The following is a 23,752-nucleotide window of genomic DNA, read 5'->3' as shown; positions in this document are numbered from 1 at the left end:
ATTGGGGAAAAAAAATAGCTTGAAACCACCACATAAGCCTGACACAAAAAGCAGCACACATATCTAGTGCCCTGGCACCCCAATCCCCCCCCCACACACAGTTTTTTGACATGTATTTCTATCTCTATCTTTTTTTTTTTTCGCCGAGGTAGGGTCTCACTCTAGCTCAGGCTGACCTGGAATTCACTATGGAGTCTCAGGGTGGCCTTGAATTTACAGCTATCCTCTTACTTCTGCCTCCCAGGTGCTGGGATTAAAGGTGTGTGTCACCACACCCAGCTTCCGATACATTGATTAAAAATATTTATTTGAAAGAGAGGGAGAGAATGTGCCTGCCAGGGCTTCTTGCCCTTGCAAACAAAGTCCAGACACATGTGCCACTTTGTGCATCTGGCTTAACATGGGAACTGGAGAATCAAACCCAGACCTTCAGACTTTGCAAACAAGCATCTTTAACCATTGGCTATCTCTCCGGCCCCACAAATACTTTTTTTTTTTTTTTAAGGCGATTCCTCTCAGATGAAGGTGAAGTAGTTCATCTGAGGCCCCCCGGCTTCTGCAGACCACTCCGTGCCTCAATCCAGGCAGTGGCAGGGAAATTCATGAAGGTCAGAGAGCCACAGTTGATACACACCCCAGGTCTGGTGCTTCCTGTTATGCTGGCCTGGGGCCTGTCCAGTGGCCTCACACAGGAGGAAGGGAGCCAGCCTTTGGCTAGCACAGTGGTGCTTTTCCACATGAGGGGAGAGGGCACTGAAATCCTCGTGTGTGGTAAAGTGGATATCCCATTAAGACTGTGAGGGTTTGGCGGGGCAGGGCGGCACACACCTTTAATGGCACACACCTTTAATCCCAGCACTTGGGAGGCTGAGGTAGGAGGATCAATGAGTTCAAGGCCACCCTGAGACTACATAGTGAATCCCAGGTCAGCCTGGGCTAGAGCAAGACTGTACCTCAGAAGAAAAAAAAAAAAGGACTATAAGACCTTAACCCTGATAGCCTGACTTGGAATTCTGACCCAGGACTTTCCCTAGCACTCTTTGTGGGGAGAGGCACTGACTGAACTGTCAGGAGTTCTAGAGGTACTTAACAGGGCCCAGGCTCACCTCTAAATAGGACCAAGCAGTGTTGGGAGCCATTATAAGAAACACCTGTTTAGCAAGAATAATCCATGAACGGCAAATCTAGAGAACCATGTGGTGGTTGTCAACTGTAATAAGTTATAACTCATTGTGTGTGGTGTTGAACGCCTCCCACAGAGAGCTTATTCGCTGCAAAAGGAAAAACATACATTTAAAAACAAAAATTACGAAACAACCAGAATCTGACTCCTGAACCAGGTGAACAAAGTGAACATCATTACTGGGCACACTGTGCAGCTCCACCATAGAAAAGTATACTTAGGTGGAAAGATGGCCTGCAAAGCCAAAGGACCCAGGTTCCATTCCCAGGACCCATGTAAACCAGATGCACAAAATGGAGCATGCGTCTGGAGTTTGCAGCGTCTGGAGGGCCTGGTGCGCCCATTCTATCTGGGCCCCTCTTATACACACACATAAATAAACTTTTTCTAGTCCATTGCCTTAACCACTTGCCAACGACTATAAAAAATATTTTTATGTATGCTTAGAATGTGTGAGGTCAAGCTTCAGCACCAAAAAAGAAAAATAATATCATTATTTTGAGGCCCATGAGATGGCATGTGTTTGCAGATGTGATACTCTGAAAAAGAACTCAATGAGAACCATGACCTTAAATCTAACCATGACAAAAACTCAAAACTTCCAGCCAGGTGTGATGGCACAGGCCTTTAATCCCAGCACTTGGGAGGCAGAGGTAGGAGGATCACCACGAGTTCGAGACCACCCCGAGATTACATAGTGCATTCCAGGTCAGCCTGGGCTAGAGAGAGACCCTGCCTGGAAAAACAAAACAAAACAAAAATAAGGGGACATATATAACATATACCTCTCATAGTAATGCATGCATTCTTTTAGCCAAGTGTGGTGGTTCATGCCTTTAACCCCAACACTCAGGAGGCTGAGGTAGCAGAACTGACTTGAGTTTGAGGCCAGCCTAGGCTATAGAGTGAGTTCCAGGTCAGCCTGGACTAGAGTGAGACCCTGCCTCAAAAAAAAAAGGGGGGGGCTGGAGAGATGGCTTAGCGGTTAAGCGCTTGCCTGTGAAGCCTAAGGACCCCCGGTTCGAGGCTCGGTTCCCCAGGTCCCACGTTAGCCAGATGCACAAGGGGGCGCATGCGTCTGGAGTTCATTTGCAGAGGCTGGAAGCCCTGGCGTGCCCATTCTCTCTCTCTCTCTCCCTCATCTGTCTTTCTCTCTGTGTCTGTCGCTCTCAAATAAATAAATAAATAAATAAAATTTAAAAAAAAAAAGCATCTGGAATTTGAATTCAATTGCAGTGGCTGAGTCCCTGGCACCCTGAGCTAGAGTGAGACCCTACCTGGAAAAACCAGAAAACAACAACAGCAACAACAACAACAACAACAAAAAAGTCAATGTCAGCTGGGTGTAATGGCAACTTGGGAGGCTGAGGCAGGAGAACTGCTTTGCATTCAATGGCAGCTTTGTCTATATAGGTTGTTCCAAGCCGACCTGGGTTACATAGCAAGGCTCCCACACCTTATACCCCACACACACACACACACACACACACACACACACACACACACACACACCAAAAAAGAGCAGTAACCTTAGTATTAAATTTACTGACACGAATTAACTGTATTATGATTACATGAAAGAATATATATTTACTTTTAAAAAATACACACTGAGGTATTTAGGAGACCACGATGACGACTAACTTTGCAATGATACAGAAAACAGCATGTGGAAGATCACAGGAGATGAGGCGGAGGGTCAGTCTGCGTGTTCTGGGGTCCTTATATTACCCTTGTAAGTGTTCTACAGCCCAGACTACGGAAGGGGAGACCCAGAACTGACTTGGGGGTGTTGATGATGCCCCTGAGAACGTGCCACCTACCCTTTGCTCCCCCGGCCCCTCCCCCCAGAGGCCGGCCGGTCCTGTTAATTCCCACACCAACAAACAGGCTCGGGGCAGAGAAGTTCTATAAAGAGATTTATTGCCAATGTTCAAGAAAGATGCTTCCTAACCAGAACTGCTGGACGCACGCCTCCTTCCCTGCTGGAGATGGGGGGTGGCAGTTCTGTGCAGCCCCTCCCCCACCCCGCCCGGGGAAGCATGAGAATCAGTGGCATCTGGCCACTTAAAGTGGCCCCAAGGCTACTTGCCCGGCCAGCCGCTTGCCAGAGGAAAGAAACCGGGGCTCCGATTCCTGAAAGCAGGTGACTTGCCTAAAGTTCAGGTAGCCCTGGCTGCTGGTGGGAGGTTATTTCCAAGGGAAGATGGCAGGGTATCATGTGACTGGGCACCTGAGGACATTTCTTGCTCTTGTAGAGGAGATAGAGGGAAAGGCAGACTGGCATAAAAGTGTGGTTTGGAGTGGCTAATGGGGGCTCACGAGCCATGGCAGGGACTGCCCCCCCCAACCCCGGCCCCTTCCACAACCCCTCAGCAAGAAAGTGACAGAACAGTAATGAAGGCATCAACCTGCACTGTGGCAGGCCTCAGCGGGCACAAATGGTGGTGAGGGTCAGGGTAAGTGGGCACAGAGGCCAGGGTGCTGCTGTGAACCGCCCTTCTCTTCCAGTAAACAAAAAGTGCACATGCAGAATCTCCCGGGGCAGGTCCTGTCTGAAGGCCCTCCCCCCGAGGCCAGCCCAGGCTCCACCCTCAGCCCAGCTGCTGCAGCAGGATACAGACTGGATGCGCTCCAGCCTGGGGTAATGGCAGAGGGGGGAGGGGATGGACTGGGAACAGGAATGGGAGAGGGGAAGACACATCTCCCGAGGGGAAGTTGAGGAGGAACAACCCACTAGAGGGTCTGCCTTGACAGAGGTGGGCTGTGGTCATAAGACTCCAGCATATGATGAAAGGGGGTGGGGGGCACCCTGGACCTGTTCAGACCACAGAAGAATCAGAGCCCCAGATAAACCCCACTGAGAGGCACAGAAGGCTTGGGTGGGGTGGGCGTCTAAAGGTTGATTCATGACGATAATTACGTATAGGTTTCCCAGATGTTGACACACAGATCCACTCTGGGGTTCATGTCTTCAGGAATGTGCAGAAGCAGAGACTAGACCAGGAGACCCTTTGATGAGTCCCCGGGGAAGCCTCTCATCTGAGCCTCGAACCACAGGGTGCCGCGCTGCAGGAAGTGCCCTGGCTTGGCAGCTCTGCAGCAGAGGAAACGAGCCACAAGGCAAATGGCTTCTTTACACAGATGCTGGTCAACCTGTCTCTGCGCTCCAGCTGGGCCCTAGGTTTCACCCAGCTGACAGATGACCCTGCAGCCAGCATCCACGTCCTCTGCGCTACTTGGAATAGGTGGAGCAGCTGGTTGGAGGTGGCTGCCTGGGACCCTGAGGGGAACCAGGAGGGGGGAGGGGGCACAGGCAGGCTCAGCTGTGCTCTACTGGGAAGGCAGGAATGTAAACTGCAGGGGGTAGGACTAGAGATGATGCCACCTCAGAAACTCTTAAGCACTGTGCCAAAGTCCTGGGGCAGTTTGGAACCACCACAGAGCACACAGGGGTACAGTGTGTGCTCCCATCCGAGCCCCAGAACCTGGAGGAGAGGCCAGATAGGAAGCCAGACCAGTGATCCTGGGTGACATAACCTTGTTACCACCCAGCCGGGGTAGGATGAAAAAGGATAACAAGAATCTCTTCAAGTCCTGGCCAAGATGGTGTGCCCAAAGGCCCTTCGACGGCCTGAGCAGTATATAGCACATTTCTCAAAAGGGTTGGGTGGGCAGTGACAGATGCGGGTGGCCAGGAGCGGGCGCATGCAAGGCTCAGCGGGCCTTAGGGTGCGCTTCTCCTGTAGAGGGCCACCAGCTCCTTCCGCTTCTCCGTTAGTCCGGGGGCTTCCTGGCTCAGCTCTCCAAAACCCTGCAGGACTTGGGTGGCCTGCCTCAGCTGCTCCACAGCCTGGCTCAGCAACGCCTGGGCACTCACAGGGGGTGGCTCGCTGCCCAGCACTTGGTTCAACAATTTCTCTGTCTGTTCCGAGGCCACCTTCACCTCCAGCTGGGCCCGGTACAGCCTTTGTTCCTTAGGTAGCTGGGGACGCCGCCGGGGGCGGTCCCCAAGCAGGTCCCCAAGGGAAGCGCAGCGGGGAGGGAACTGAAGGGGCAGGTCCGGGTGGGGTAGTGCTGGGGCAATTTCTGAGGTGGCCTGGAGTGGCTTGGCAGGCTCAGGACTGTCCCCCACGCCATTCACAGAGACCACTGCTGGACCTAGGGCAGAGGGCTCGGAGGCCTCCACCCCACTCAAGCAGGCCTGCATTTTCTCCGATAGGATCTTGGGTGGGGGGGCAGGGGGCTTCTTACTCTCCCTGGGGGTGGCTTCTGGAGTCTCGGCCACCTGGAGCAGTTCTGCACTCTTGGGAGCAGAGGATTCCTCAGGGCTGGGGTTCTCCCAGCTCACCTTCAGTTTGTCAGGCAAGATGGTGACATCAGGGAGCTGCTTGGAGACATGGTCCTCTGCTGGGGTCTCTGCATCCTCCTGACTCTCAGGATGGGCCTCAGAGCTGGCTGAGATGGGGCTTGGGGCCGTCTCCTTCACTCTGTCACCAAGGTTGGCAGTCTCGGGCACTGAGGAAGGTTTGACCGGCGGCATGAGGGCCCGAGGAGACTCCCGGGGCTGGGCTGCACTGATGTCGTTGTCAGGGGCAAACACGGGCGGCCCGCTGTCAGGAACGTCGAGATCCAGGCGCAAAAGCCCATCAGAAGCCGCACTGGCTACCTGGTATGGGAAACAGGATCCAGGGGTCATCTTGGCTGAAGTGGTCATTGGGTCAAATATATAGTTCCCCCAAGTTGCTTCACTCCTGCTTGCCTTTCTCAGAGGTCTTTGTCCTATCGAGCCCTGGTCCTCACTCGACTCCAGGGACTCAAAGGACACCCAGCAGTCCTCCAGTATGAGGAGCATGAAGACCTTCCCAGGGAGGCACAGAGTTCCTGGAGCAGGGCAGGAAGCATCTGCCAACACTCCTCAGACAGTGAGGGTCCTGGCTTAGACCCTCACTTCCTTTTACACATACACGCGAGCTACGACTGTACTTGAGGCATGCTCCCTCCCTAGCTTCTTTCTTTTGCAGGGAGGGGTTGGTTTTTTCAGGTAGTGGCTTGCTCTAAATCAGGCTGACCTGGAACTCACTGTCTTAGGCTGGCCTTGAACTCACAGCAATCCTCCTTCCTCAACTGACAGATAAGAACAGGCTGTCTTCCCATGACCTTGCGTCTTCCTGCCATGGTCCTTCCTTTTCCTTGGGGGTCCTTGAAGCTCTGTACCCTGCTTTAGTACTAAGGCAACTCCTTCTCTTTAAACAATATGCAACATGTAAAACCTTAGTTCTGCCCTTGCTATTTGTGGCTGCTAGGTCCTGTGCCCAAGTGGCCTCAAGCTTGCCCACCATTGCCAGCCCTTCCTAGAGACCTCTTTTCCAGCTCTCTCCTCTTCTTTCGTCCACCGCCCTTCTGCAGCTCCTAAATATCTTATTTTGATGTCATCATCTTTTCTTCTTCCTTTTTTTTTTTTTTTTTGAGGTAGGGTTTTGCTCTTGCCCACGCTGACCTGGAATTCACTACTTAATCTCAGGGTGGCCTAGAACTCACGGTGATCCTCCTACCTCTACCTCCCCCACTGCTGGGATTAAAGGCGTGTGCCACCACGCTCGGCTTTTCCTCCTACTATGAGGGTCTTGTATAGATAGTGTCAGGCACTGCGAGGTCATGGATATCCAGGCCATTTTGTGTCTGGAACAACGCATTATAAGGAGTCCTGTCCTTCCTCTGGATCTTACATTCTTTCCGTCTCCCTTTTGGCAATGGACCCTGAGCCTTGGAAAGTAGCACACATTTATTTTATTTATTTATTTGTTTGTTTGTTTGTTTGTTTGTTTGTTTGTTTGTTTATTTTGAGGTAGGGTCTTGCTCTAGCCAGGCTGATCTGGAATTCACTATGTAGTCTTAGGGCACCCTTGAACTCATGGTGACTCACCTATCTTTGCCTCCTGAGTGCTGGGATTAAAGGGGTTTGCCACCATACCTGGCTCTTTTTTTTTTAAAAAAAAATATTTTATTGATTTTTGGGGGGGTCAGATAGAGAGAATAGGCACAGCAGGGCTTCTAAGCCAATGCAAAGGAACTCCAGACACATGTAACACCTTGTTCATCTGACTTACATGGGTACTGGTGAACTGAACCTGAGTCCATAGGCTTGGCCAACAAGTACCTTAAGCCATCTCTCCAGCCCCCCATTCAGCACAGTCTTAGCTGTTCTGCCCAGTATGCCAGCTCTATCATTCCCTCTAGTGGGAGTGCCTCTCCCTTCTAGCCTGTCAGCCGAAGCCTGGGCTGTCTGTCCTTCTAGGGTCAGCTCAAACGCCAGTGACTCCTCCACAGTCCCCTCCTCCCGACTCTAACCTCTACAGAGTTAGACATAACCTCAGTCTTGGGCATTCTAGGGCTAGGTTTATTTTCCATCTGGAAGCTGAGCTCTGAGGGGCAGAGACCTTATAAAGACCAAAGAAAGCTGGGCATGGTGGCACACGCCTTTAATCCCAGCACTCGGGAGGCAGAGGTAGGAGGATCACCATGAGTTCGAGGCCACCCTGAGACTAGGTAATGAATTCCAGTTCATCCTAAACTACAGTGAGACACCTACCTTGAAAAACCAAAATAAGTAAATAAAGACCACAGAAGACATTCAGGGGCTGGAGGGGGGGCCATCCAGCAGCAGCTAAGAAAGAGGAGAGGGCTTGCAAACAGGTCAGGCCTCCCAGGCTTCAGTTTCCTCTGGGCCAATATTGACTAATGCCCCAGTGTGGACCGCAAGTGACAAGAAACCATGGACTTAGACAACAGCTATACTCGGCACAGCACAGCCAACACAGGTGTCTCCACTGTCCTTCCTACAGATCACTCGGTGAACCCCCACCTCTAGGAGGAGTCCTAGGAAAGGGGTGGCCCCGAGTCCGGTTGCCGCCCTAAGGAGCTGAGATCCTAGGCTCAACTGAGCTCCCGCTGCCCAAGCCGAGGCGAGGCCTCACCTCCTTCAGGTGGATTCTTGTTGGGGGCCGTCGTCGCTGGCCCCCTCGCACCCGGTTCCGCGTCACGTGCTCCAGGGCACAGCTCTTGTCCACCTTTACCTAGGAAAAAGGAGGAGGCAGGTGAGCCCCCACCAGGCTCTTAGGAGAGAGAGATATTCATTGTTTTGATTTCGGAGGGTGGGTCTATACTCCACATCCTGACCTGTCCAGGTCAGCCCTCCCACTGCTGCCACCTTGTGATGTCTCTCTTCTTGTGTCCCCACGGCCGCAGGTGTCTGCTGAAGGGCTCTGGCCCCCGGCCTTGCTCCTCCTCGTCCCGCAGTTGAGGGGGAAAGACCTAAGCAGCTGTGAGGCTGCTCTGGGGATCAGCCCGGATAGCAGGAGAAGTCTAAACATGATACCCTGGTACCCTGTTTCCATGAAGGGATGGACCTGGGGGTTGGGCTAAGGTGGCAGTGACTGTCTAGCATGTATAAAGCCCTACACTGAAGCCCCAGCACTGCATTAAAAAAAAAAAAACTGGGATTGGGGACTGGAGAGATGGCTCAGGGCTTAATGGCATGTGCCTGCAAAACCTGCCAGCCTGGGATTAATTTCCCTATCTATCTACCCAAACGAAGCCAGATAGTAGCTCCTTGGCAGCAGTAACAGACCCTGGCATGCCCATACACACATGCAGGTAAATAAATAAGTAAATAATGTTTTCTTTCTTTTTTTTTTTTAAACTGGGTGTGACAACACAAGCCTAGAATCCCAGTACTCAGGAGGTGGAGGCAACAGGGTCAGAAGTTCAAGGTCATCCTCAGCTATGAAGCAAGTTCAAGGCTAGCTCTGTCTCAGAGTAAGTGAATAAATATATAAATATTTAAAATATTTTATTTAGCTAGTTATTGGGAAAGAGAGAAAGAATGGGCACACCAGCACCTCTAGCCACCGTAAACTCCAGACACATGCGCCACCTTGTGCATCTGGCTTACACGGGTTCTGGGGAATCGAACCTGGGTCCTTTGGCTTTGTAGACAAGCACCTTAACTGCTAAGTCATCTCTCCAGCCCAATATATAAATAGTTAAATCAACAAATAAATGTTCCAGCTACTGCTACTGTCCCAGGTCCCTGAGAACAGCCCAGGAAAAGGCTGGTCATTCTGCTGGTTGGGCCTGACTACATGGAGGGCAGCATCTCTTCTCTGAGGGTCACAGTCACATGGGAATGCTGGACTCTAAACAAACCTCAGCACTGTCTGTCCCCGTGAGAAAGAGAAGCTGTAGGACTCTGTTTCTCAGTGAAGGAAGAGACAAGAACCTGTTTTGCAGAGACTGTCGTTAACCTGTGAGGCCATGGCTCCTGTGGCCTCCCCCAATGCCAGCAATGTGACCCATCAAACCTCCCCACAAAAAGAAGCCCCCTCTTCAGGTAGTGAAAGGCTTTGAGCAAGAAACAGTGATACGGGGCTGGAGAGATGGCTTAGTGGTTAAGCGCTTGCCTGTGAAGCCTAAGGACCCCAGTTCGAGGCTCGGTTCCCCAGGACCCACGTTAGCCAGATGCACAAGGGGGCGCATGCATCTGGAGTTCCTTTGCAGTGGATGGAGACCCTGGTGCATCCATTCTCTCTCTCTCTCTCTCTCTCTCTCTCTCTCTCTCTCTCTCTCTCTGTCTGTCACTCTTAAATAATAAACATAAATTTAAAAAAAAAATTAAAAAAAAAAAAAAAAAGAAACAGTGATACGGATCGGGTGTGGTGGCGCATGCCTTTAATCCCAGCATTTGGGGAGGCAGAAGTAGGAGGATTGCTGTGAGTTCAAGGCCACCCTGAAAGTACATAGTGAATTCCAGGTCACTGTGGGCTAGTGAAACCCTACCTCAAAAAAACCCTAAAAATAAAAATTAAAAATTGAACTAGGTGTGGAGGCTGGAGAGATGGCTTAGTGGTTGAGGTGCTTGCCTGTAAAGCCAAAGGACCTAGTTTCCATTCCCCAGAACCCATATAAAGCCAGATGCACATAGTGGCGCATGCATCTGGAGTTTGTTTGCAATGGCTGAAGGCCCTGGCATGCCCATTCTTTCTCTATTTGCCTCATTCTCTCTAAATAAAATAAAATAGGTGTGGTGGTTCATGCCTGTAATCCTAGTACTTGGGAGGTGGAGGCAGGTAAGATCAGAAGTTCAAGATCAACTTCAGCCACATAGTGAGTTTACAAGAAGCCTAGGCTACATGAAACCCTGTCTCCAATAAAAAGGGGGGGGAGGCTGGAGAGATGGCTTAGCGGTTAAGCACTTGCCTGTGAAGCCTAAGGACCCTGGTTCAAGGCTCAATTCCCCAGGACCCACATTAGCCAGATGCACAAGGGGGCGCACGCGTCTGGAGTTCGTCTGCAGTGGCTGGAAGCCCTGGCACGCCCATTCTCTCTCTCCCTCCCTCCCTCCCTCCTCCTCTCTCTCTTTGTCACTCTCAAATAAATAAATAAAAATAAACAAAAAAAATTTTTTTTTAAATCTCATGCTACGGTTTTCATCTGTAAAATGGGGATATCACTACTCGCTTTGAAGGGCTTTTGGAAGGATTAAATGGAGCACATCCCAGTATTTACAGCAGTGGCATAAATGAGGGCTGGTGTGGGGTGAGGTGGGCAGGGTCGTCTCCCACACCACACATGGTGGGCTAGAGAAGGAAGAGCCTTCCACAGACTACAACCCCCGTACCTCGTCAAAAGCTTTGTTCTTGCCTCGGTTGATCCCCTCGTTGAGGGCTTTGATCCAGGACTCCTTCTCTTCCCCGCTTGGTGCCTGGAATTTGATGTCACTGACCTGTGAGATAGACAGGTGGAGTGGATGGCAGGTATTTTGAGGGCTTACATTTGGGGGTCTTTAGCAACCTACCATAGAGCCCAGTGTCAAACTGAAATGGCCCCACAGCAGTTCTGACACTGGGGTTTAAGCCAAAGCAAGCTAAGTGATTCTAGGGGTTCAGCAGTTCTGTGATGTAGGAATAATGAATGTCCTGTGAACCTACTCCAAAGTCAGCACGACAGAGGGAACAGACTTGACAGGGGCCTACTGGTGAACCCACAACCTGAAAGGTGTGCCCCACTCCTCAAGTTCCAGGGTCTCTTTTCTGGCCCTGAATCAGACTTTCAAGTGAAGGGCACTGGGGAGTCATGTCCACTCACAACCCTCCATCATCCAGATGAAGAAACTGAAGGGGGCCGGTGTGCTGTGTACCCACTTGGGATTACCTTGAATTCAAGGTTTCCCTGGTCTACAAAATAACACCCTATCTCAAAAACAAGAAAAAGAAGAAAGAGGAAAAAAAAGAAAGAAGGAAGGAAGGAAAGGAAGAAAGGAAGGAAGGAAAAACTGGGCTCAGCAAAGAGATATTACTGGTCAAAACTACCCAAAGCAGATCCTTTCTGATGCCCGCACCACCCATGGTCCCTTCTGATCCCAACCAGGAGCTCCAAACTCCGACGTTAGAGTCAGAGGGCCACTCAGAAGCCAGGGCGTGAGAGGAAGGAGTAAGACCATGCCACTTCCTGCAGCAGACACAACAGTGAGGCCTCTGAACTGCAGAGCCCATCACTTATCATTGCCTAATCTTGGGCCTCAGTTTCCTCACCTATAAAAGAGAATTCCACCACAATTTGCCATGGTTGGATTTATTTTTTTATTTTAATTTTTTTTTCGGGGTAGGGTCTCACTCTAGCCCAGACTGACGTGGAATTCACTAAGTAATCTCAGGGTGGCCTCGAACTCCTGGCGATTCTCCTGCCTCTGCCTCCTGAGTGCTAAAATTAAAGGCGTGCGCCACCATACATGTCTTATGGTTGCCTTTTTTTATCCCCCAGGGCTGGAGATTGAATTCAGAGCTTTGCACATGCTAGGAAACACTTTACTACTGAGCCATAACTGCAGCTGAGGGGGGCCTGCAGGCTAACGGGAAGTTCGAGCAAGGGGATAAAAGAGAATAACCTGGGCTGGAGAGATAGATTAGCAGTTAAGGCACTTGCCTGTGAAGCCTAAGAACCCAGGTTTGATTCTCCCACGTAAGCCAGATGCACAAGGTGGTGGTGTATGTGTCCGGAGTTGGTTTCGCACCTATTCTCTCTCTTTCTGTCTGCCTCGCTTTCTCTCTCTCTCAAATAAATAAATAAACAAATTACACACATATAAAAAGAAGTTAGCTCACAACACCGCTTATCAGCAGCACCAGTGGGCAGCTAGCATAGGCAAGGCAAACTTCCAGCGACGCACCTCGTTCATCAAGGCTCCACCTCTCAAAGATGCCACCAGTTGGGAATTATATTTAATCTTAATCACAAACACATGAGGCCATGGGGGGCACTGCATTCGAACCACCACACCAGGCATGGTCGTGCAGGCCTATAATCCCAGCACTTGGGAGACAAGAGCATGCCCATACTCACTTTCTCTCTCTCTCTGCCTCTCTCTGTCTCGGTCTCTGTCTCAATTAAAAATTATATATATATATATATATATGTATATATATATATATATATATATATATATATGTATGTATGTATATATATATATATATATATTTTTTTTTTTTTTTAAATTAGGTCCAGGCATGGTGGCGCACACCTTTAACCCCAGCACTTGGAAGGCAGAGGTAGGAGGATTGATGTGAGTTTGAGGCCACCCTGAGACTACATAGTGAATAGTGAATTCCAGGTCAGCCTGAGCTAGAGTGAAACCCCACCTAGAAAAAAAACTTTTTTTAAATTGTGTGACATGGTGGTGCATGACTTTAATCCCTGCTCTCTGGAAGCCAAGGTAAGAGGATCGTAGTGAGTTTGAGGGCCGTCTGGGACTACAGAGTTTCAGGTCAGCTTGGGCTACAGAGACCCTATCTTGAAAAAAAAAACAATTAAAAAAAGTTTTTTAATTAGGGCTGGAGAGCTGGGTGTGGTGGCACACACCTTTAATCCCAACACTCAGGATGCAGAGGTAGGAGGATGGCCATGAGTTTGAGGTCACGGTGAATTCCTGGTCAGCTGGACTGGACTAGAGTAAGATCCTACCTCGAAAAAAAAAAAAAAAAATTAGGGCTGGAGAGATGGCTCAGTAGTTAACATGTTTGCCTGCAAAGTGCAATGACCTGGATTTGACTCTCTAGTACCCACGTAAAGTCAGATGGGCAAAGTGGCACATGCATCTGGAATTTGTTTGCAGTGGCTGGAGGCTCTGGCGCACCCATTCTGTCTCTTCTATCTCTCTGCTTGCAAATATATATTTTTTGGTTTTTCAAATAGGGTCTCACTCTAGGCCAGGATGACCTGGAATTCACTCTGTAGTTACAGGGTGGCCTCGAACTCATGACGATCCTTCTACCTCTGTATCCCGGATCCTTCTACCTCTGTATCCCGCACTGGGATTAAAGGTGTGCACCACCAAGCCCAGCTAATACACTCACACACACTTTATTTTATTTTATTTTGTTTTGTTTTTTGAGGTAGAGTCTCATTCTAGGTCAGGCTGACCTGGAATTCACTATGTAATCTCAGGGTGGCCTTGAACTCACAGTGATCCTCCTACCTCTGCCTCCTGAGTGCTGGGATTAAAGGCTGTGCCACCATGCCCAGCTAAAAATATATTTTTTAGGGCTGGAGAGATGGCTTAGCAGTTAAGTGCTTGCCTGTGAAGCCTAAGGACCCCAGTTTGAGGCTCGATTCCACAGGACCCACGTTACCCAGATGCCCAATGGGGCACAAGCATCTGGAGTTCATTTGCAGTGGCTAGAGGCCCTGATGCGCCCATTCTCTCTATCTGCCTCTTTTTCTGTGTGTCTGTCTCTCTCAAATAAATAAATAAAAATAAAACAAACAAAAAATATATTTAAAAAAATTAAATTAGAGCCAGGCATGGTGGTTCACACCTTTAATCCCAGCACTCAGGAGGCAGAGGTAGGAGGATCACCGTGAGTTCGAGGCCACCCTGAGTCTACAGAGTGAATTCCAGGTCAGCCTGGGCTAGACAGAGAACCTACCTTGAAAAGCAGAAACAAAAAAAAAAAAAAAAAAGAAAAAAAAAAATTAAAGCTGGAGAGATGGCTTAGTGGTTAAGGTGTTTGCCTTGCAAAGCCTAAGGATCCAGGTTCAACTCCCCAGGACCCACATAAGCCAGATGCACAAGGTGTAGCATGCGTCTGGAGTTCGTTTGCAATGGCTGGAGGCCCTGGTATGCCCATTCTATCTGCCTTTCTCTCTAATAAATAAATAAATAAATAAATATTTTTTAAATTAAATTAAAAGAAGTATATGAAGAACTGAATCTGAGACGGGCGTGGTGGCATACGCTTTTATTCCCAGCCCTTGGGAGGCAGAGGTAGGAGGATCCCTGTGAATTCAAGGCTAACCTGAGACTACATAATGAATTCCGGGTCAGCCTGGATTAGAGCGAGACCCTACCTTGAAAAACAAAAACAAAACAAAAAAAGAAATGAATCTGCAGCTGACCAGAGTGAATGCTCACAGTAAGAATTAATGTTGTTGTCTCTATCTGGATAAAACAGTTTCAGTTTCCTGATCCACACAATGGGACACTATCTCCTAGTACAAAGCAACAACAGGTCAGCCCATAGTAGGCGCTCAATAAGTGCTGAATGAACAAGGCAATAAATGAATGGACTAGGTTCCTTCCCTTGCCCTGCTGCTGGGCCACTGACCACTCTCTGACCTCAAGATGCCCTGGTCCTTTGTTGGCGGAGTCTAACCTGCCCATCCCCCACTCTGGTGTTGGATGGCGCTTCCCCGCCACTCTCCCAGTTATGTAACCCGGAGTGCAGCACACTCGGCCTGGCCCCCTCAGCATCCTCATTATATAACTTCCTCCTGGCAGTGCCACCTCCTCCTCATACAGGGCTCTGGGTGCCCCCCTCCATGCCAGGCACAGCCAAATACTCATTTGCATGACCAGGGTAAATTCGATCCTGGCAGTGGATCTGCAGTCAAGTCAGATGCTCCAGGGCACCCTGGCAACTGCCTCTCGGTCCAGCTTTTAGGACTGCAAGGGGCTCAAGATGGGACCACGCTGCACCAATCCTGTGATGGGAAAGGGGGTCTAGGGCTGGCTCCTCTGACTCCAGCTGCTGCTCCTGTTGGGGGGCTCCATGCCCGTGGGGCCCTCCCTGATGCAGGACTTGGCATCTTAGGGAGTTGAGAAGTTGAGGCAGCAAGGGTGAGGCCGGGGTGAGTCAGATGCCCGAGTCCAGCTCTCTCCACTCGCTGGGCCCCAGGGAGACAAGGACTGGCTCCAACTCGCGCGGCAGCTCCTTGCCCACTGGCCCAGCCCACCTGAGGAAGGTGGCTGGCTCTGTGGGAAGGGCCACCTATTGTGCTGGCCCAAGGGCTCACAATGATGAGGAAACACAAGGTTACAGGAGACCCAGTCCTACCCAGTAATCCTGACTCAAAGATCCAGACATTCCACAAAGATGAGTAAGTAAAATAGGGACCATCAGAATGAACCCAAAGAAGCTGGGTCCCAAAGGGCCACAGGACGCACAGGTCTCTAAGCTGCAAGCCCTTTGAAGAAGTTCTAGGAACTCAGCCTCTACCAGATGCTAATAAGTCTGGCCACAGAACAAGCCTAGAAGGCCTGGTGGGGGAGGGTAGAATGGCAGAGAGGAAAGGGGGAGGGGAAGAAAAGAGGCAGGAAAGAGGACAGGGCCAAGCTGGCGGGGACCAGCGGGGGCAGCAAGGCTCAGCGGTGGCCACCCTGCTTCCTGGCAGCCGCTGCCTGTGACCTCATGGACAGAGGCGTGGGGATGAAGGAGCAGGGGGAGAGGGGCATGCAAGACACTGGAGTCTTTGTTTATTTGATTAGAGAGGGAAAAAAAAAAAAAAAGGCAGCCTCAGGACCAGACAGCTAGGGTCACATGACCTCCTGGCCGCCTGGAGGCCACAGGGAGAATAGGGAACACCCAGGGCGATGGGAAAGGCAGGAGGATGTGGAGGGTGCAGCCATCCGGGCCCTACCTGACCTTTAGGGAGACTCTCTCTGTGTGAGCTGGGCTGAGAGGGTCAAGGAAACCCTGAGCTGGAGCCCGTGTGTACCACTGGTCACATAGCTCCATCTCTTCCCAGAGTTGCCCAGAGCCAACCTCAACTCTTTTTTTTTTATTTAGTTATTTATTTGAATGAGGGAAAGAGGCAGAGAGAGAGAGGGAGAGGGAGAATGGGCTTGTCAGGGCCTCCAGCCATTGCAAACAAACTCCAGACGCATGCGGCCTCTTGTGCGTCTGGCTAACGTGGGTCCTGGGGAGTCGAACCGAGCTCCTTTGGCTTTGCAGGCAGATGTCTTAACCGCTAAGCCATCTCTCCAGCGGCCCCCCCCCCAACTTCAACTCTTGAGGGTGTCTGGGAGATAGGAGGCAACTGAAAACACAGCTGCACAAACAGGCCTCTCTCTAAAGGTGACGTCCCACTCTGAGCTGGACCCAGTCCGCCTAGCCCACTACCAGACGCTTCTCAGAACTGGGAAAGCTAGTGCCACAAGCAAGAGAATGGAGGGGCAGCGCCTCAGCCCTCATCTGCATAAGCTTACTAAGACACACACACACACACACACACACACACACACACACACACACACACGTGTGCATGCGTGGGCCAGACACTCACCTTCACTCTCACACACAATGCACTTTGCATCTTGCAAACACAGACATATATATCCGCTTACAAGAGCACGGGAGCTCCTGGGTAGGGAGGGTTAGGGCTCCAGGGCCTGAAAGACCAAAATGGGACCCTCTTGTCCTCAAGGAGCCCTAAACCACTTGAGCTGAGCCCCCCCAAGAGTCCTCAGGAGACCCGATCCTGGGGCACACTCCTAACTCGCCGGTATCAGAGCTCCCCAGCCCCAGAAGAGTGCGACGCTGGGTTAGTTAAGTAAACCGCTGTCAATTCCCCCAGGGTCCAGGACCACAGGGACCAGAGGACTGGATTCCTGGCTTCGAAAGCTGAGAGAGAAACAGAAGGAAAGAGGCCCCGGCCTCTGTGAGTCCGCCCGCTCTGACAGGCCGCCATGATGCGGGGAGCTGGGGGCGCGGCGCGGCGGGGGCTGTGGAAAGATGGGCGGGCCCCACATCTCATCGCCCTCCCGACACCCGCGAGCCGGCGGCCTGTGTCAGCACCCAGGCACCCCGGACAGGGAGAAGTGGTGCAAATGGCAAACTTCAGCCCCGAGAAGAGCTGAGGGAAAAAAAATCTCTCTGGCAAGCTAGGAAATAGCAATGGGCGGAATGGCGGACCTCTGGGCCTCCTAGGCCTGGCCCGTCAGGGGCACAGGCCTGGGGGCAGAGCCCTTCTCCACTGGTGCCCTGCCTCAGCCGTGGGCCTCATGGGACCAGGATGCAGGAGAGGACCGAGGGTCCACAGCCCAGTGGCTACTCTCGGCTGCAGGCCCATGGAGGCCTTGGCACTGGGAAGGGGGAGAGGAGAGCCCAAGGTACCTCAAGCACACTGCCCATCAACCAGGGGTTGGGGAGCCTCTAGGGCAACATAAGGAGAAGATCCAACCCAGGGCACCTGCTAGATTTAAGCTGCAGCCCACTCAGCAGGGAACCGGCCTGGCGGGGCCCAGCCTGCCTTGAGTCTCAGGTGACTTTCCCAGGCAGGAGGCAGCCTCCAGCGTCCCCCTACCTTGTTCCCCGGAGACCGCAGCAGGATGAAGCGGTGCTTCCTCTTGAGGAGGGCACGAAGGTCTTGGCACTTGTCATAGCTTCCCAGTTCGACAGTCTCCACACACTTCTGCTCGTCCTAGGGTGAGAGAGACCAAAGGGACATGGGCTGGCAGACCCCCGACCCTCCTCAAAATGGACATCACGTCACCAAGATGCAGTGTTCAGACCTTGGCAAGGACAGGTGGCAGCATGCGCTGGCCTGAGAGGTGTCCACAGGCTCAACATCCGGATACAGAGCACACAGCCTGGGGATGGGAATGCACCTAAGGGCCCGGGCCAGCGTACCTAAGGCCAGAGGAAGATTGAGAGGCCTGAGAAGGGCGCCCTGACTTCTGTGTCAGCCCAGTGGCCAGGCAGTCATTTGTAGAAGAGGTTGCTTGAGCGGCTACAGAGATGGCTCTCTTGTTTGCCAAGCCTGAAAACTGGATGACAAGGGTTCGATTCCCCAGTACTCACATAAAGCCAGATGCACAAAGTGGGGCATGTGTCTGGAGTTTGTTTGCAGTGTCTGGAAGCCCAGGAGCACCCATATTCTCTCCCTTCCTGCCTGCCTTTCTCTCTCTCAAATAAATAAAATAAAAATATTTTTGCCAGGTGTGGTGGCGCATGCCTTTAATCCCAGCACTCAGGAGGCAGAGGTAGGAGGATTGCCGTGAGTTTGAGGCCACCCTGAGACTCCATAGTGAATTCCAGGTCAGCCTGGGCTAGAGTGAGACCCTACCTCAAAAACAAACAAACAAAATATATATTTTTTCTTTTTGCAAATGGAGGTGGGTGGGAAAGAATGGGCACATCAGGGCCTCTAGCCACTGCAAATGAACTCCAGATGCATGTGTCACTATGTGCATCTGGCTTTACATGGGTACTGGGGAATCAAACCCAGGTTGTTAGACTTTGCAAGCAAGCACCTTAATCACTGTGTGTGTGTGTGTATGTATGTATGTATGTATGTATGTATGTATGTATGTATATATATATATATAATTATTTTTGGCTTTTTGAGGTAGGGTCTCATTGTGGCCCAGGCTGACCTGGAATTTACTACTATGTAGTCTCAAGGTGGCCTCTAACTCATAGCAATCCTCTTACCTCTGCCTTACAAGTGCTGGGATTAAAGGCATGTGCTACCACACCTGGCTAATAAAAATATTTTTTAAAAAAGAAGAGGAGAAGCCGGGCATGGTGGCACATGCCTTTAATCTCAGCACTCGGGAGGCAGAGGTAGGAGGATCGCCGAGAGTTCAAGGCCATCCTGAGCCTACATAGTGAATTCCAGGTCAGCCTGGGCTAGAGTGAGACCCGACCTCAGAAAAGCAAAACAACAAAAAAAGAAGAGGGGCTGGACAAATTGCTTAGTGGTTAGGGCATTTGCCTGCAAAGCCAAAGGACCCAGGTTTGATTCCCCGGGACCTACGTTAGCCAGATGCACATAGGAAACATGCATTTGGAGTTCATTCGCAGTGGCAAGAGGCCCTGGTACACCCATTCTCTCTGTCTCTCTTCTATCTCCTTCTCTCTGATTGCAAATAAATAAATAAAATTAAAAAATAAATAAATAAAAATAAATTTTTTAGATTCACTAGATGGTGATACCTAATTCTTTTTTATTTTTATTTTATTTATTTATTTGAGAGCAATAGACAGAGAAAGAGGCAGAGAGAGACAGACAGAGAGAGAATGGGTGCGCCAGGGCTTCCAGCCACTGCAAATAAACTCCAGACGCGTGCGCCCCCTTGTGCTAACGTGGGTCCTGGGGAATCGAGCTTTGAACCGGGGTCCTTAGGCTTCACAGACAAGCACTTAACCACTAAGCCATCTCTCCAGCCCAATAAAAATAAATTTTAAAAAATAAGAAGAGGGGGCTGAAGAGACTGGCTTAGTGGTTAAGATGCTTACCTAAGGACCCAGGTTTGATGTCCCAGGACCCATGTGTAAGCCAGATTCACAAAGTGGCACATGTGTCTGGAGTTCGTTTGTAGTGGCTAGAGGCCCTGGCGTGCCCATCCTCTCTTTCGCTACTGGCCTCTTTCTTGTTCTCATAAATAAATATATAAAATTAAAAAAAAAAAGAAGAGGTAGCCTGAAAGAGGGATGCAGGCTATCACAAGATAGGAGTTTGATGCTTTCCAAGAAGAACCCAGAAAGAAATCTAAACAAGGCACACTTGGGGCCACACATCCTGCCTCCAGCACAGGGATCCTGAGTTGGCTCCCCCACTTGACTGCTGGCTGGGTACAGGGGTCCCTCACTCCAGGCTATAGGCCATAGACAACAGGGAGGGCAAGGGCTTGTTGCAGAGGGCCATACTCACTCCTAGCCTGCCCCTCGCCAGTTCATCACTAGATAGACCAGGCGCTGGGACAGTGCCTCTTCCAACCAGCCAGGCTGCCTGCCTACCTTCCTGCCTGCCAGCCAGGACACTAAAGGGTTTTAGCCAGGGGTGCCTCTCGGGCAGGCTGTCTGGAGTCAGCGCCCCTTTACTCACTTAACAGTGGTCACGTGGTTCCTCTTTTGGATATATAACATCCTGGGAAGTATGCACATGTATATGCACGTGCATGCGCATGTGTGCAGACAGGAGATTGGTCAACAAATAAGAAAACTTGTAGCTGGGCTTGGTGGCACACATCTTTAATCCCAGCACTTGGGAGGCAAGGTAGGGGGATTGCTGTGAGCTTGAGGCCACGCCTATATAGTGAATTCCAGGTCAGCCTGGGCTGGAGCGAGATCCTACCTCGAAGAAAAAATAAATAAAAAAACTCTTGCCTCTTGCTCATGTCCAATAGCAAGAAACCTGATGCCTAGTGAGCATAGGTGCATCCCTGACTCTCCCAAGAACTCTATAGCCTCGGAATCTGCCTCACTTGACAGATGAGAGGCGGCGGCTGGAAGTGATGTGTGATTCTCTCTAGAGGCTGACCAAACCACAAAGGACAGGGCCCAGCCAATCCTACGTGTCCCTGACCCCTGGTCCTCCAACGCTCTACAGTCTTCCCAACAGAGTCAGTGGGCAGTTTCTTTCCCGACAGTCACCGTGTGCCAGCAGACCTCCCAGTGTGGCGCTGAGGCCAGCCCCACCTGAGAGCCTGCCACAGATGCCCCATCCCTACTGAGTCATTAACTTGGGGAGCACAGACTGGCACTCTCGGTTTTAACTAGCTCTCCAGGTGATCTTGATGTATACGAGACTTTGAGAACCACTGGTTTGTATCAGAAGTATTCAATTTCGGTGGCCTGGCAGCTCTTCAGAACCCTTAAACTCAGGCAACATGCCAGATCAGTGGTATCAGGGTATCTGGAGGTGAGGCCCACGCCTTAACTGCACATTCATCTGTTTTCAAAGTATTGAGGTGTGGGCCTCACCTCCACTGGTCGTGATGGGGAGTCACAGTCCCTGGTACCCTGCTTGGCCTCCTTTACCCCATCCTCTGTAGGTTTTTCTCCTTTTTAAAGAAATATTTTATTTTTATTTATTTATTTATTTGACAGAGAAAAAGGGGGGTTGAGAGAGAGAGATTGGGCGCGCCAGGGCCTCCAGCCACTGCAAACGAACTCCAGATTTGTGCACCCCCCTTGTGCATCTGGCTAACGTGGGTCCTGGGGAATCGAACCTGGGTCCTTTGGCTTTGCAGGCAAACGCCTTAACTGCTAAGGCCATTCCTCCAGCCCATGTCTGTCTCCTTTATGCTCCTCCAGTGGTTCAGTGGTTCCCTACAAGGGACACACACAAAACCAGTTTGATGGGACGATGCCCATCCCAGTGAAATCCAGGTCAGCCAGGGCTAGAGTGAGACCCTACCTCGAAAGTCTTCTCTCCCCAGGCATCGAGCAACGGGGAACCTCCAGCCATGGCACCTCACCTGCCTCATGTCCACAGCCCCCCACCCAACTGGACAAGTGACTCAAATGTACTCCTCTTAGAAACAAAAAGTCAGTCCCAAAATGAGTGTATAATCCCAGCAGCCAGGAGGCTGAGGCAGGAACAGGAGGACTGTCATAAATGTGAGGCCAGCCTGAGATGCAGAGTAAGATCCGGGCCAGCCTGGGCTAGAGTGAGATCCTGTCTCAAAATAAATAAATAGGGCTGGAGAAATGGCTTAGTGGTTAAGGCATTTGCCTGCAAAGCCAAAGGATGTAGGTTAGATTCCCCAGGACCCATTTAAGCCAGATGTGAAGCATGCATCTGGAGTTTGTCTTCAGAGGCTGGAGACCCTGGTATGCCCATTCTCTGTCTATCTGCCCCTCCTTCTGCTTCTTCTTTTCTCTCTCTCTCTCTCTCTCTCGAATAAATAAAATAAAACATTTTTAAAAAAATAGCCAGGTATGGTGGCACATGCCTTTAATCCCACCACTTGGAAGGCTGAGGAAGGAGGATCGCTGTGAGTTCGAGGCCACCCTGAGACTACATAGTGAATTCCAGGTCAGCCTGGGTTAGAGTGAAACACTACCTCGGAAAACCAAAACTAAAAATAAATAAGTAAATAAAAGTTTCTCTCTACCACTCAGCTCCCCACAGCTGCCTGGCCTGGGTCTCCTCAGCACCGGCACCACGGAATCACCCCTGCCCTTCTGCAGCTCAGGAAAAAGAAAAAAGAAAAAAAAAAAAAAACACGGATAAAACAGCAGGCACTGGGCGGGGGCAGGATCTTTGGAACATCAGCCTCTCTGACAGCGAAGAAGCAGCCAAAAGCCGTCTGCGCTCGCCTAGTTCCTAACATCAGAAAGAGGAATTGAGCGAACAAGCATTTCTCAATTCCTACTCCTGGGCCAAGCGCCCCCCCCACACACACCCTTGAGTGCCAAGTTCTTGAAATTACATTTCAGTTTCTAAGAGTAATCTTTTTTTTTTTTTTTTAATGTTTGGGAGATGTGAAACCCTCCCTGTTCCCCAGCCACGGCCAGGTGTAGAGAGGCGGGCAGCCCAGGGCAGCTCTGGCAATGCCTGATGGGGTGACAGCTGACAGCCTGTCATTCAACTCCCAGAGCAGCTGGCACTGCAAGAAGCTGTAACAACCCCCTTTATTTATAAAAATATCCCTCTGCTGCCACATTCCCAGCCGTGGCACATCCTAATTTGGTGAGAACAGCAGTAGAGAACATCTGGGGGTTGGGGGGCTGTCTGCGTACCATCACACCCTGCCCTTCCATAACTCCTTGGACATCCAGACTCCAGGAGCCTGTGGGCAGACTCGCAGGCAAGGGGCTTTCCTAAGGTATCTCCCTGGAATACTCAGCTCGAAGTTGCTGGGTGTTTCTTGGCCTGGGACATGAATTTGCCAAGCTACCCAGGAGAAGGCCTGGACAGGCTGATAAGCAAGAGAAAGCCAGCTCCCCCTTCTAACCTCGTGGATGCCAGCTGCCAAGGGCATGCCACGATACCCAGTTCTCCTTGGGTGGGTCCTCTGGTCACCTCAACCTCAGACCCCAAACAGTACCAAAAGGAAAAACTACCTTCCTTCAAGCCTTCACCAATAGTATTACTGACTATTCCTTAACTCATAACTTTAATTTTTTGGTTGGTTGTTTTAAGGCAAGGGAGATTTATTGAGAAAAGGGTGGAAAAGCCCCAAGGCATCAGTGAAAGTATACTCAGGATGTTGGCCAGCATCCAATAAAGAGAAGAGAAAAAGCCGGGCGTGGTGGCGCACGCCTTTAATCCCGGCACTCGGGAGGCAGAGGTAGGAGGATCGCCGTGAGTCCGAGGCCACCCTGAGACTACATAGTGAATTCCAGGTCAGCCTCGCTAGAGTGAGACTCTACCTCGAAAAACCAAAAAAAAAAAAAAAAAAAAAAAGAGAGAGAGAGAGAGAGAGAAAGTTATGCTTTTTGAGTTAGACCTCAGAAAAGTAGGCAGGGAAATAGAAAGACGTCTCAGTGACGAAAGGTACGT

The 23,752-nt window shown here is 50.7% G+C and overlaps 1 protein-coding gene across 1 annotated transcript in view; it reads right to left on the bottom strand.

Annotated features, from left to right (window-relative positions):
• Positions 1-2,711: 2,711 nt before the first annotated feature.
• Positions 2,712-23,752, bottom strand: part of Plekho2 (pleckstrin homology domain containing O2) — a 33,458-nt gene continuing 12,417 nt past the window's right edge. Inside the window, exons 3-6 of the mRNA XM_004662544.2 lie at positions 17,822-17,938; positions 10,863-10,967; positions 8,161-8,259; positions 2,712-5,852 (exon numbers count right to left, since the gene is read on the bottom strand). Of these exons, the coding sequence (XP_004662601.2) occupies positions 4,911-5,852; positions 8,161-8,259; positions 10,863-10,967; positions 17,822-17,938 (1,263 nt within the window). The 3' untranslated portion in view covers positions 2,712-4,910. The remainder of the gene's footprint in view (positions 5,853-8,160; positions 8,260-10,862; positions 10,968-17,821; positions 17,939-23,752) is intronic.

This window comes from Jaculus jaculus, chromosome 10 (genome assembly GCF_020740685.1).
Source record: "Jaculus jaculus isolate mJacJac1 chromosome 10, mJacJac1.mat.Y.cur, whole genome shotgun sequence".
NCBI lineage: Eukaryota > Metazoa > Chordata > Mammalia > Rodentia > Dipodidae > Jaculus > Jaculus jaculus.
This window is presented reverse-complemented; position numbering and strand designations above follow the sequence as displayed.